The 15123-nt window shown below is 45.2% G+C and overlaps 2 protein-coding genes across 7 annotated transcripts in view; one reads left to right on the top strand and one right to left on the bottom strand.

Annotated features, from left to right (window-relative positions):
* Positions 1 to 15123, top strand: part of LOC102801418 (centriolin-like) — a 204129-nt gene that overhangs the window by 41246 nt on the left and 147760 nt on the right. For all 6 annotated transcript variants that reach the window (XM_085493889.1, XM_085493887.1, XM_085493886.1 and 3 more), the window contains exon 14: positions 3328 to 3462. In XM_085493889.1, the coding sequence (XP_085350015.1) occupies positions 3328 to 3462 (135 nt within the window). The remainder of the gene's footprint in view (positions 1 to 3327; positions 3463 to 15123) is intronic.
* The window catches only part of LOC100378319 (haloacid dehalogenase-like hydrolase domain-containing protein 3), a 148018-nt gene that overhangs the window by 82397 nt on the left and 50498 nt on the right, over positions 1 to 15123 (bottom strand). The gene's annotated exons all lie outside the window — the stretch shown is intronic.

Raw genomic sequence — 15123 nt, 5'->3', positions numbered from 1 at the left:
CCACACCCACCAAGTAAGCCGGGTTGTGTTGGATAGCCACACCCACCAAGTAAGCCGGGTTGTGTTGGATAGCCACACCCACCAAGTAAGCCGGGTTGTGTTGGATAGCCACACCCACTAAGTAAGCCGGGTAGTGTTGGATAGCCACACCCACCAAGTAAGCCGGGTAGTGTTGGATAGCCACACCAACCAAGTAAGCCGGGTAGTGTTGGATAGCCACACCAACCAAGTAAGCCGGGTTGTGTTGGATAGCCACACCTACCAAGTAAGCCGGGTTGTGTTGGATAGCCACACCCACCAAGTAAGCCGGGTTGTGTTGGATAGCCACACCCACTAAGTAAGCCGGGTAGTGTTGGATAGCCACACCCACCAAGTAAGCCGGGTTGTGTTGGATAGCCACACCTACCAAGTAAGCCGGGTTGTGTTGGATAGCCACACCCACCAAGTAAGCCGGGTTGTGTTGGATAGCCACACCTACCGAGTAAGCTGGGTAGTGTTGGATAGCCACACCCACCAAGTAAGCCGGGTAGTGTTGGATAGCCACACCCACCAAGTAAGCTGGGTTGTGTTGGATAGCCACACCCACCAAGTAAGCTGGGTTGTGTTGGATAGCCACACCCACCAAGTAAGCCGGGTTGTGTTGGATAGCCACACCCACCAAGTAAGCCGGGTTGTGTTGGATAGCCACACCTACCAAGTAAGCCGGGTTGTGTTGGATAGCCACACCCACCAAGTAAGCCGGGTTGTGTTGGATAGCCACACCTACCAAGTAAGCTGGGTAGTGTTGGATAGCCACACCCACCAAGTAAGCCGGGTAGTGTTGGATAGCCACACCAACCAAGTAAGCCGGGTTGTGTTGGATAGCCACACCTACCAAGTAAGCCGGGTAGTGTTGGATAGCCACACCAACCAAGTAAGCCGGGTTGTGTTGGATAGCCACACCCACCAAGTAAGCCGGGTTGTGTTGGATAGCCACACCCACCAAGTAAGCCGGGTTGTGTTGGATAGCCACACCTACCAAGTAAGCCGGGTTGTGTTGGATAGCCACACCCACCAAGTAAGCCGGGTTGTGTTGGATAGCCACACCCACCAAGTAAGCCGGGTTGTGTTGGATAGCCACACCCACTAAGTAAGCCGGGTAGTGTTGGATAGCCACACCCACCAAGTAAGCCGGGTAGTGTTGGATAGCCACACCAACCAAGTAAGCCGGGTAGTGTTGGATAGCCACACCAACCAAGTAAGCCGGGTTGTGTTGGATAGCCACACCTACCAAGTAAGCCGGGTTGTGTTGGATAGCCACACCCACCAAGTAAGCCGGGTTGTGTTGGATAGCCACACCCACTAAGTAAGCCGGGTAGTGTTGGATAGCCACACCCACCAAGTAAGCCGGGTTGTGTTGGATAGCCACACCTACCAAGTAAGCCGGGTTGTGTTGGATAGCCACACCCACCAAGTAAGCCGGGTTGTGTTGGATAGCCACACCTACCGAGTAAGCTGGGTAGTGTTGGATAGCCACACCCACCAAGTAAGCCGGGTAGTGTTGGATAGCCACACCCACCAAGTAAGCTGGGTTGTGTTGGATAGCCACACCCACCAAGTAAGCTGGGTTGTGTTGGATAGCCACACCCACCAAGTAAGCCGGGTTGTGTTGGATAGCCACACCCACCAAGTAAGCCGGGTTGTGTTGGATAGCCACACCTACCAAGTAAGCTGGGTAGTGTTGGATAGCCACACCCACCAAGTAAGCCGGGTAGTGTTGGATAGCCACACCAACCAAGTAAGCCGGGTTGTGTTGGATAGGCACACCTACCAAGTAAGCCGGGTTGTGTTGGATAGCCACACCCACCAAGTAAGCCGGGTTGTGTTGGATAGCCACACCCACCAAGTAAGCCGGGTTGTGTTGGATAGCCACACCCACCAAGTAAGCCGGGTTGTGTTGGATAGCCACACCCACCAAGTAAGCCGGGTAGTGTTGGATAGCCACACCAACCAAGTAAGCCGGGTTGTGTTGGATAGCCACACCAACCAAGTAAGCCGGGTTGTGTTGGATAGCCACACCAACCAAGTAAGCCGGGTTGTGTTGGATAGCCACACCTACCAAGTAAGCCGGGTTGTGTTGGATAGCCACACCCACCAAGTAAGCCGGGTTGTGTTGGATAGCCACACCTACCAAGTAAGCTGGGTAGTGTTGGATAGCCACACCCACCAAGTAAGCCGGGTAGTGTTGGATAGCCACACCAACCAAGTAAGCCGGGTTGTGTTGGATAGCCACACCTACCAAGTAAGCCGGGTAGTGTTGGATAGCCACACCAACCAAGTAAGCCGGGTTGTGTTGGATAGCCACACCCACCAAGTAAGCCGGGTTGTGTTGGATAGCCACACCCACCAAGTAAGCCGGGTTGTGTTGGATAGCCACACCTACCGAGTAAGCTGGGTAGTGTTGGATAGCCACACCCACCAAGTAAGCCGGGTTGTGTTGGATAGCCACACCTACCGAGTAAGCTGGGTAGTGTTGGATAGCCACACCCATCAAGTAAGCCGGGTAGTGTTGGATAGTCACACCCACCAAGTGAGCCAGGTAGTGGGGGATAGCCTCACCCACTAAGTAAGCCGGGTAGTGGTGGATAGCCACACCCACTGAGTAAGCCGAGTAGTGTGGGATAGCCACACTCACCATGTAAGCCGGGTAGTTGGGGATAGCACACCCACTAAGTAAGCTGGGTAGTGGGGGATAGCACACCCACCAAGTAAGCTGGGTAGTGGGGGATAGCCTCACCCACCAAGTAAGCTGAGTCGTGTTGGATAGCCACACCCACTGAGTAAGCCGAGTAGTGGGGGAGCACACCCACCAAGTAAGCCGGGTAGTGGGGGATAGCACACCCACCAAGTAAGCCGGGTAGTGGGGGATAGCACACCCACCAAGTAAGCTGGGTAGGGGGGGATCGCACACCCACCAAGTAAGCCGGGTAGAGGTGGATAGCACACCCACCAAGTAAGTCGGGTAGTGAGGGATAGCACACCCACCAAGGAAGCCGGGTAGTGGGGGGCTTTAACACCCACCAAGTAAGCCGGGTAGTGGGGATAGCACACCCACCAAGTAAGCCAGCTATGGGTATGGGCTTGCAATGGTGGTGATGTCAGCGGCATCCATTTTTCAATATCCATGTTTAGATATGTGAACCATGTAATATAATTGTCTTATCAATAGCATCTCATGTTATGACATAAAGTGCTACTTCTTGGCTTTAATATTGTTCAATAGTTATATTTTTTGTCATTGGTTGAGATTTTTGGCTGCTTTATCTTTGTATCTTATATGATTTGTAGGTCGAGAGAGAAGCCACAGTCAATCAGTTAATGAGAGAACAACAAAAAGTTGAGCAAGCTTTACGTGAGGCGCAAGCAATGGGACATAAAGAAGAAGAAGCCAGAAATTACACTATGCAGATGGCAGCATTACAGGTCAGTGCACCTAATTCTTTGAGTCAACTTTTGTCACCTTTCTTAAAATACAAGTTTTGTTAATCAATACCTAGGAATTAGTATTGCTGACTGGAGTAAAAATTGGTAATCAAAATTGTTAAAAAGGCCCTTTGTGTCTCGGTTGTGCTAAAGTGTGTTCATGATGCTTTGATCGACAGCAGTATATGCAAGTGAGAACCACATATCGGCAAAATTTTACAAATGTAGATTGGGGTCTGTATTGTTGATAGTGCACATATTTAAAGCAATGTACACTATTAAATAAAACATTGACAACTCTTGATTACTGTGAATACATTATGTTGCTAGTGAAATACAAAGTGTTTATACATGAAGACGAAATGTTAATGTGATGACAGAAAACAAGCCATACAGTAAACCTATCAATCATTGGAGACAACAAAGAATATATATAAGGGAAGAGTAGGAAATCAAACGGGCGGTGCACCGCGGTCATTACCGCGGTGTACCGCAGAACGCCGGGGAGAGCCGCGGACTGCTTATAATTAGGGGTCTCTACCGCTGTACCGGTCTCTACCGCGGTCCTCGGTAATGTGTGAAATACGTACTTAACAGTTTCTTTGTGATTCCACGAGTCATTGTTTTAAAATCCGATGCTGTAAATGAATACGATATGTGCGCTTGTTTAGTATTTAGTACATGTATTTAGCGTAACACTGGAATAAAGTTTACAATTGAAAAGAGGACGATTTACAAAGTTTCAGCGTATCCAAGCTGTATCCTGGTTCTTGATTGAGTTGGCAGTATCATGTTCACCATTTGTGTCACATTCCAGAAAAAATGGCTAGCAAACGAGAAACGGGCGAACTAATCAAAACAGGTCAGGCTGTCTGCATTGCACTGACAATGACATGATTATTTATTTTCTGTTTTGTTTCACAAATCTTGCCTTGCGCATGTATTCTTGGTTGACAGAATCTTTTTTAAACAAAAGACGTTATTTTTCTGTTACATGTTCGTGTTCCATGGTACTCGTGAGTGTGAAAGGCATTTTGAATGAATAATTATTGAGTTTATGATACCGTACGATAACGCTAGCTGGCTTGATTAGAATTTCATTGCGTGTGAACCGCTGAGGTCATTGCCCGTTACTGTGCCAACCGCACGTAGTTCAAAAGCACCTGACGTTGTTTTGTTTTTTTTCACTGGAAATGTAAGCGATCGAATACTCTGCGTTCAAAGTACGCTGCCCCGAGTTTGAAATTACAGTAAATTGTAACGCGTGGATTTTATTTACATGAAATTTAGTTTATTTCAAAATGATATAGATGTCAAACCATAATTATTATTTGAAATGTTGTTTCTTGACTTGACTTTTCTGGCTTTAATGTTTTGTGTGTGCGTGTTTGTTTACAATATCATTATCAACAACAGTTATTCAGTGGCCCCGTCTCTGAGGCAGTAAGTAGTGGTTTCGACTAAGTCGCATAGTTCGATGGCTCCGGACGATTGTATTGTGTTTTGCCGTCAGTTTTAAAGTAGAAAAACTAAGTCTGGTATTATCGCGTATTTAATTGCCCGCTCAATCAGTTGGAGGTGACAACTTAACACCTACAGACCGTCAATTACTGAAATAGAAAGGGTGATAGCAGCCTGACTCGAGGGGTCGACAGGGGTATAAAAAATAAGTTTGCGTAATTATTGCAAAGGCAACGCATTATCAAGTCGGCAAAGTTGAAATATTCACAGCCAGTACGTAAGCAATGGAAAATAAGTTTGCGTAATTATTACGAAGGCAACGCATTATCACGTCGGCAATGGTGAAATATTCACAGCCAGTACGGTAACAATTTTTACGTAGGCAATGCAGAGCCAGTAAAAATTTGCGTAATGGGATGTGTATAATAAAAAGGTCAACGCGCGGAGCGCGAATGGTCACCAAGGTAACAACCCACTTGTTCAGCGCGTGACTTGAGGTTAAACTTGGGCCAAGGTTTATTAGATTTATAGTCAGTTTCGCCAAGAAGTGCGCTATTTTTTTCGCTGATCACCCAGTTGTTGTAGTATATATTGTAGCACCAAGTGTGTGACACTCCCTCTTCGACTTCGGCTTGCTTTTCCTACTTAGTGCATGGTCTCGAGGTAACGTAAACTGCGGCCTCTCATCGAGTGTTTTACACTCGGAATTTATACTTCGCCCGATTATATTGGTATACGCGAAACATTAATCTTTTAAAATAAATCCTGAGACTATACATGATGTAAATTCAAAATAATGTGATAATATTTTACATTATGTGGGGTCTACATTATTCTGGGTTGCTTTGCGATGTTATACCAAGACTCGTGAAAATAAAATAGTGTTCTTCTGCGAACTAATATAGACGATTTTTCCAATCTTCTGGTACCACTCGATTTTTATTATTTCAACTTGGCGGCAAGTAACCTTTAGTTTCCCAGTCTATTGTGTCCATTCATAGTCTTAACAATAGGGTGTAAATTGCCAGGCGAGCCTACCGCACACGACCGCGGTAAACCGGGGTCATGGAATCTATGCATAAATTTGCATAAAATGCGGTCGACCGGCGAGCACCCACCACCACCGCGGTAATGACCGCGGTAAACCGCGAGTTTGATTTCCTACTCTTCCCTAAGTCTAAATTCACTAAATTTTGAATAAAATAAAATGGAGCATTAACTTGATAACCTGCACTTTGATGACAAGTATAATATATCAAGCACATTGAAAAACAAGGAAGCAATTCAGGCACCGTGATTCACCAGTAAAATGAGACAAGAAATGTTGTTGTTACATTGATCACATACAGAAAATGTTTTCTGTTCAAAGTATGTTTTCAGTTGCCATTTTGTTTGTTGTTATAAAATTACCACTACTGCACATGCGCAATGTAATTTTAATGGTGACATGCATGCTTTTGGGTTAGGTGCATGTGGTCTATTGAAAAGACTTGATTTTTTTACCTTGACTTGAAGAAATTATAATTATGAATTATTTAATTAATACAATTGCCTTAATTATAAATCAAGAAAACATGACGATGTCAATGTATCTCAAGTTTAAAAATATCATGCTAATTAGTATGCAAATTGAAAATTGGCCACAATGCTTTTTATTCTTGGAGAACACTAGTCCATTAGTTTTACTCTGTCTGTGTGGTTGTAAATCTGTACGAGTGTTTAGTTTTTAGCTGACCATAAATCTAACATTACTGTCTAGTAGAAAATATTATCTACTGTACATGTAGAAAATATCCACATGGTTTTAATTTCGCCGTGAGTCCAAAAGCGCGAAATTAAAACTGTATTGGAATGTAAACACATTACCCCAGTCAAAACAACACTCATTCCTGACCCACAATCATACAAGTTTTATCGTAGTCATTGACGCCTATTCAAGAGTACTGTAAAAACTCTAAAATTTCGGCCCCTCTAAAAATAAAATCGATGTGAGCATCTAAGTGGGACATTCCCCGAAGGCGTGAATCCGAGTTTCTGATTGACTGAGAGATTTTCCTTTTATTGGTAATGAAAGTATATTCTAAATGAAGTTTCAAATGAAAATGATCACAACTGCATTGCGTAGCAGAAAATGATCAAGGTTGCGAAATCCGGTCATGCTGCGCTTCACAAATGTTGATTATTACTCAGCAGTGATAATAATGTACACATAATAAATTTGCTGAATTGTTATGAAATACAAAATTGAAATAAAATTCAACTTAGTTTCATCGTAAGCGAATAATTTTGGTCTCCTAATGCTCAATGCTGTAGGATATCTGCCATGTTCTCTTACAGTACAGTTCTCGCGGAAGCTTTGGCTTCACTTCAGCTTCACCTTCGCTTCAGCATCGCATCATTATGGCATTGTTATGGCTTCAGCATCGCATCAATGTCGCGACATTAAAAAGTTAGGCGGTTATCGCTTCGCTTCATTGTGGCCTCATTATGACGACAATGTGGCATCAGCATCGCTTCATCAAACAAAGAAGTACAGAACTCATTTTGCCCAACCTCTCGCCCGCTTCCGCTTTTCAATCGCTCGCTTTTGCGACCGCTTGTTGAATTTCCGCTTTATTTTCGACTGTGCAAAAATTCGGACTACTAACAATTTTCTGGTTTTCATAGATCACGGTTACGAGTTTAGTAACTGTGCATAGATGTTGAACAACCGTCAAAAGTTCAAATACTTTTTGTTTTAACTATCAATAATTATATGCACGCAATCTGACCCTTTGACCTAGATTTGGCTGGGATTCACTATTTTATTTTAAACAATATTCTGACGTGACGCACTGCTACAAAATGTATTTCAACAGAAGTACGACATGGTTGTCTGGGTTTCTTTTCCTGACTGTGTTGAGTTTACGATTTGTGTAATTATTGTTATTTCCCCCAAGGAGAACACAAGCCGAAGGACAATGAAGCTAAATAGAAGTCCCACGCATGGACTGAGTGAAAGAAAATATTTCTAAGGCTAAAATAAAACCTAATATCTCTTTGTGTATTTGTCAATTTTGCATGTATTTGGTATGACAGTATGTTCGTAAATATCTGGAAAAATCTCGTCTTTCTTTAATAATTTCAATTGTTTTAAATGTCTACCGACCGTGTTCCAATAATTTGTTTGGAATATCGATCCCCTTTGGTTTCTCCAAACGATCCGGACGTCCATCATTCAACACAATCAGCATTTATTTATCGTAATTCATGGGGATCATGTCCCGTAATTTGCGGGCTGTAAAACCAAATAATTAAACAAGTACTATTTATTATATATTTTTTTACCTCGCGAAACTACAACACAGCGTAGAGTTGTCGCTGTGAAATAGTCGCCCTGAAATTGATGGAACTTCAATTATCCATTTCTCGTCTTGAAATAAAATAAAAAAAATTCGAAGAGCATCGGGGGATATATTATTATCCAGTCTTACCAATCGCTAGCTTTATTTTATTCAAATCCATAAAATTCACGAGTTTTTTGACATTTGTTGGCAACTTCCGCGCTGAAAATGGTTGAAAATGTGGGTGTGGTTCTCTCGCAAAGTCCAGTTGATAATATGGACAAATATGGTTCTGTGACCCAGGTTGTGCTCCGATCAGGTGACTCTCAGCCAATCAATGATGTTGTAACAAAGCATATTTGACGCTAATTTAAGGGTCGTCGTACCATCCAATCTCCGGCGTCGATTCACTGTGCTGTGACAGGCTTCACAATCATTCACTGAAAAACATCGGTATATTTTGACAAACGGCTGGGATTTGACCTCAGTTCGAAAAAAGAAAAACTGGGCTGAGATACAAATCTGTTTTGCAAGTTGGGAAATAAGGTAAACCAGATTGGGGTCGATGATATTCAGTATCGAAGGACTTCCGTGTGTATAATGAGTTTCAAATTGTTCATCGACTGGTCACCAAATATTTACGGCTACAACTAAATGAATACTTTTTTTTGAAGCCCAATAAATTTTTTCTGCATGTCAAGTGATATTCGATTTTTTTACAAGGCCTGTGGCTCGTTTTTATTCGAAAATATTTTTTGTAAGAATACTTTTAAAGTATGTATAGATCGAGCTCATAGTTGGAAATGTACGCACTTGTTTGGAACTTTGTATCAAGATGGCAGGTGACAACGCCGATGCACCAGGCGGCGTACGTGTGTTTCGTATGTATTAGTAGTCCGGGCATGAGATCGGACTCGGCTAAAACTAAACGAAACACAGAAAAATACCACCAAAATGAGGAATCTGAATCTGTTCTCTCACCAGCAAATAAAATGAACGAAAATAAGGTAATTTTATAACAAGAACAGTTTCATTTCGTGTAGCAAATTGCGTTGTATCCGAACGACGATTGCATCGTGTGATTTAAATTTATCACGATTTTCCTTGCAGTCAATATGACACTCGTTACCTTGCAGATTGCAATGTACTTCACTTCACTGCGAAGCTGAGGCCACGATGATGCCACACAATAAGTGAGGCGAACACAGCTTCAATTTTCAATGACGCAAAGCTGATGCCACAATGATGCGATACTGATGCGACAATGAAGCCATGCGTAGGCAATGACAATGATGCCACAAAAGCCAAAGCTTCCGCGAGAACTGTACTGTAGGTCAAATAGGTCAAATCGCTAATTAACCAATCAAAGAGCTGGATGATGTCAATGTGTTCAAATTACTATAGCTTATTTAAATATGTTAATGTTATTGAACGCAACACGAAAGAGACTTGCTGATGTTGTAGTTCGATCTTTTGGCTTGGATTTTGATGGAAAACGGCATGATTTTTTTTAATCTAAAAATTTGTTGTTTTTAAAAAAATAAACTAAGCATTTGAATAATAATTTAAGCTTACCAATTCACGCTAGTCTTGAATAGGCGTCAATGACTACGGTAAAACTTAGACTCTATTTTAGGCGTCAGGAATGATTGAAATGTTCGAAAAATTATGCCAAAATAAACCTTAAAAGTCCCATTTTATTTTTTTAAATCCCATATTATTTGTTTTATCTTAACTGCTATTTAACGGCTCACGGCGAAATTGCGGCAGAATCTGGTCCCTCAAATAAGAGACATGTGAGCTTTGATTCTAACCGGATATATTGCACTGGCTCGAGGAGATACAAACTGCTCCAGTTGCTAAACTTCCATGTATCTTTTGTTCAATAGGTACCTGTACTATGAACATTCGCAAGTTTTCCTAGGTGGTGCGAGACAGCTTTGTCTTTTGACCTTTTTTGTTTTGTGCTGACCTCTTCTCTGCGTCTTGATGTTTTGTTTTCCTAATACTTACTGATTGACGACTTTTTGATTTTGAGTTGTTTGGCCTACAACTCGGCCACGACCTTTGCTTTTACTGTGAAACATGGGGAAATTCACTACGTTCAATTACCCACCATAGGATCCGGTCAGTCAAAATGATTATTTTGAACTGTAGGCATTAATCAGCGATTCTGCCGTTGACGGAGAGATAGAATCTAGGTCAGGGGAAGCCCCATGACCCCAAGATTCTTTTACCCTTTACGTCACGAACCCACGTGACCGAGGCCACACGGCAGCGCCACACTCTTCTTTTTTCTCTGTCTCATCGGGGAATGATTCTGAGCGGCTTTGCCTGGCTATGTTGCATTTTCCTGTCTGGGTTTCTAGCGTGGGTCCTCGCCGCAGCCGCGGCATCCGACATTCTAGCTGGTAGGATAAGTTTTTCTTGTCATTTTTACCCTTGTGTCGTTTTCCCCCTTGTGTGGAGTATTTTTCACAACAAAGAGATTAAAACCCGGCGCCACTACGTAACCACTTGCTGGTTTCGTGGCGGCACCTTTTACAACTGTATTTCGTTTTCCCTCATTTATGTCGTCTTTTATTTACAATGTATTTAGCAATCTATAGATGTAATGACAGCACCAGGGCTCACTGCCGTTTTTCTTTCTGGTCGACTCGAAACTCGCAGTGCAGTGGTTATATTCAGAATTTACCAGCATAGTACCCGCATCCGAGATACTTTGTCATAGCTGCGTGCGGGGTTCAGGGTTTTTTTGCATGAAGGTGTGTGTTTTTTCACTGGAGTTCTGAGGCCTGAGATTTTCTTTCAGAGCCATCAAAATCGCTGAGACTGACCGCGTCACAGCAAGGTCGTGCATACAGTAAACAAATCGGTTGAAGTGAGTTGCGTGTTTTGCATGGGTGGGAAGTCCTCACACTCGGCTACCGGTGCTTCGTGACCGGGACGTCGAGTAAGAGGCCCGATGGTGGAAGTACTGATATTTTTCTCGGTCCCCCCCCGCTGATCGGAGGGCATCATCACAGTCTGTTTTTTCAGGCGGTGGTTTACCCGATTTTACTGGCTGCAGCGAGGCTGTGCCCCTAGAGGCTATCCTCCTATGGGGCCCGTTGTGGGTCCCTTTGTGAACCCTTCCTCGCACGGTGCCGGGTTTGCCTCAGAGTTGAGGGCTTTGGTCGAAGGACTGTCGGGGCAATTGCGTCCCTGGCAGGCCGGGTAGATCAGACGCAGTCGGAGCGAGCTGTCTCTACTGTGTCCCCTCGGTGGGCAATCAGGAAGAGACACGAAAGCATGTTTGCATTTAAACACATTTCTTCCAGGGAACCCTTGTTCCCAGTCACAGCTCTCTCACTATTTTGGGGGGAGGCCGAGGCTCAGGCTAATTGCACCGGGCCTCCTCTGAAGCCTTGGACACTGAATGCCAACGGGGTGCTGGCAGCCAAGCCTCCGATCTCGGGGCAGGGCTTTCAGGGCAGGGCACATGTTTACCCCCCTACTTTCAGCCAGCTAGGGTTCGTCACGCGTTAACGGTACAACAGTAACGAATTTATCCTTGTGTCCGGTCTCCACTGTGGGTTTTGACTCCCTTCTTACCGACCCACTTGCGTCCCCACAGGGAACCCACCCTGTCATGAGACGCTCCCTCTCACATATTTAAAGTGAAAGAGGACGCAGTTCGCTTGCGTCGGATACAGCCTGTACAGCCTGTCGGATACAGCCTGTGGTCATTCAGAGTCTGTATGACTTAGTGAGCCACGCTTTTGGGGTGATGCAGAGTATCATCGATCCCGGTGATACGATGTAGCTACCCCCACCCTTGATCCTAAGGCGACTACCTAAGGTTGCTTTAACGTTTATGGGATCACGAGCGTCTGGATCCATAGCAACCCCGTCGGCACGTCTCTCCCTGTCCGTCTGAGTGCGGAATTGGGTGCAGAGCACGCAAACGCTGTTGATGGGCGGCATTGGTCAGCCGCGGAGGATGTAATGCTTAAGGCCCCCAGGTGGGGAAAACATTATGCAACACTTACCGCTGGACCAAACGCTACCTGGTCGGTGTGGTTTTTGAATCAGACCCCATAGCGTGGGATGAGACAAAAACGCCTCCAACCGGATTACAAGGCTCCTTCACCAGACCACGATACCACGAATTTGACAAACCGGGCAAAGGGGACAGCCGCGTTCCATGGGTGTCCTTAGCAATTGAAGACGACCCATCCAGCCCTGAGGGCAGATTTGCTTGAGCGCATTATTGTGCGTGCCAAGGACGCATGTGCCCTTAGACGCATGTGTTTTCGCCGACAAGCTGAGGTTGGGTACGTCCCCACGTCAGTGACGCAGACTGGACATCCTCCACCCTCTTTGTTCAGGGAATGGTGGGTACAGTCTTGGAGCTTTGGAGTGCAATGAACCAGAGGGTTCAGATCGAATCCGCTATTCAGTTGGCCCTGCCAAGGGCAAGCGGAGGGCACCCCAAGCACAGAAAACGCAACGCCCTAGGGCGTCGTCTGCTAGCCAGAGTCACCAAGGAGGCAAGCGCTCATACCCTTCCATGGGAGGGAAGAGTAGTGGAGCGCCCCCAGGGAGGAAAGAGCCAGATGGTGGCTCCTCGCCCTCTCTGGGTGGACGTCTACCCGGAAGCGGGGGAAGCGTGGTTGACGCTCACCTCTGCAACGGGGGAGGGGGGGACAGACATGTGTTCGGCGAGTGGTCAGGGCACAACTTTGTGACTACTTCAGGCCTTGGGGAACTCACCTCATGGGGGAAGGGAGCACCCTTCCTTGCAACCGCCGAACACATGGCCACATATCCCTCTCATACACAGACTGCGCTGGTGTAGTCCGGTTTGGAGACAGCGGGTGACCGATCCCTGGACCTTTGCAGGTGGTGACATCCTGCTACGGAATACTGCTGAAATCTTCATTTCCCCCGTCAGTGTCTCCCCTGTCGGGTACTGCCAGACTCAATCAGACAGGAAGTAGCAGTTTGCTGGTACACAGGGTACATCAGCCGGAACTAAGTCCAGGCTTTACCCAATGTGTTCGTAGTACCAAATCTACAAGTGGCGGGCGTCCAGTTCTGAACCTAGTCAGACTGAATCAGTACATGCTCCTCGATCGGTTCCACATGGAGGCACCATTCAGGGTTCTCCTCTCCATCCACCGTTACAACTGGCTAGCCCCACTAGACTTAAGCGAGGCATACCTGCACATACTGATGCACCCAGCGAGTTGCCATCTCTTTTGAATTGCCCAGCTGGGCCAAGTATTCGAATTTTGGGTGCCCCCCCCGTTCGGGTTAGGCACAGCCGAGTGATGAAACACGTAGTGCTGCTGCTTCACCAGATGTCGGTACACGTCAATCCGTACCCAGACTACTGGTTACAACCCGGGCAAGGGGTTAATAGCCAAACACGTCAGGCTAACACAGGATTTACTTCACCAGTTGGGCTCATTAGTAAATCAACAAGTCCCACCTCCACCCAACACGCAGTTGGTGTCCCTGGGCATGGAGTTTTGACACAGAGGTAAGCTTGGCTTATCAAGCGTGTTGCTTAGTGCTAAGCAGCCTTGCTGAATGCCTAGTCAGCATTCCCTCAGTGTTCCTCTGAGAACTATTACAGATCATCGGAAAGATGACCTCAGTTCAAAGGGTCAGTCAGCATTCCCTCAGTGACAGGGGGGCTCTTTGGACCCGTTCGCTGCAGGTATGACTCTGGTAACAGATGCCTCTCCCCAGGGTTGGGGAGCGCATCTATTGGACCAACAAGCCCAAGGATATGGCTCCCGCATTAGTTTCGGGACTACCATATCAACCGGCTCGAACTGAGAGCACTACCACGCTTTCTACCCGTAGTTCGAGACCACAGAGTCAGCACATCGATTATGAATTTTCGTGATGGAAAGCTTAGTACAGGGCTTTTTCGTCACTGGTTCTCAGGGTTGCATGTGTCCGCCATTATTCTATAACGTCATTTAAGTGAACCGCCCTATGGTGCGTAAATTGACGTTTTTGATTGGTCGGGCGATTAACCTTGTGTCACATTTTCATTATACCGGATTCGGTAAAAAACTCAGAGTTAAGCGGTCATGTACGTTCTATAAATCTAACTTTGCACATATACTTACAGTACTCATTCTGCCCAACCTCCCGCTTTTATCGCTTTTTTTCCGACCGCTTATTGCTTAATTTCCGACCGCTCGCTGCTTTCCGACCGGAAACCGACCGCTTTTTTTCCGCTCGCTAGCGTTCGCTTTTGTTCGCTCGCTCGCTCGCTTTTGTTCGCTCGCTCGCTCCTGCTATTGTTGGCTTCAGAAACATCGTCCGCTTGCCAACCGACCGCTGGAGTAACAATGATCGTACATTGTATGTATAAACTTAAGTTTTTAGTCGTAATAAATTTAGGTTTTAATGACGATTCAAAACACAACGCCTATTGCTTCTCTGTGTTGGAACAAAGACGCCTTCAAATCACTTAACACATTGTAACGTTTGCTATGCAAGTCGAACTGTGACCTGTATTTACATATTTACGTGTGTGTAGTTCAACTATATAACTTGGCAATCGCGATATGTATTGAGTACTAGTATTTGTGTGTTGTGTGTGTGTTTCTGTGTGTGATTTTGACTAAATTTATTCCGAACGGCGCTCAAAATAATTTGACACTTTGTTATTTGCGAACGCAACTCACACTATGACCCTTACTCAATTTGCACAAGTAATACGAATGCTGTAGTTCAAAAAATCTATTGGTTAACTTTTGCTCGTGTCTGGGTGCGCAAAACAAAACTGCACATATAATTATCGCATAGCTGAATTTCTACAAATCAATTGGACTTAAACTACTAGTATAATGACTGTGACGATTAATCGCTT

Source organism: Saccoglossus kowalevskii, chromosome 19 (assembly GCF_978046115.1).
Source record: "Saccoglossus kowalevskii chromosome 19, keSacKowa6.1, whole genome shotgun sequence".
Taxonomy (NCBI): domain Eukaryota; kingdom Metazoa; phylum Hemichordata; class Enteropneusta; family Harrimaniidae; genus Saccoglossus; species Saccoglossus kowalevskii.
Note: the sequence above shows the minus strand (reverse complement) of the source record. Positions and strands in the feature narration are given on the sequence as shown.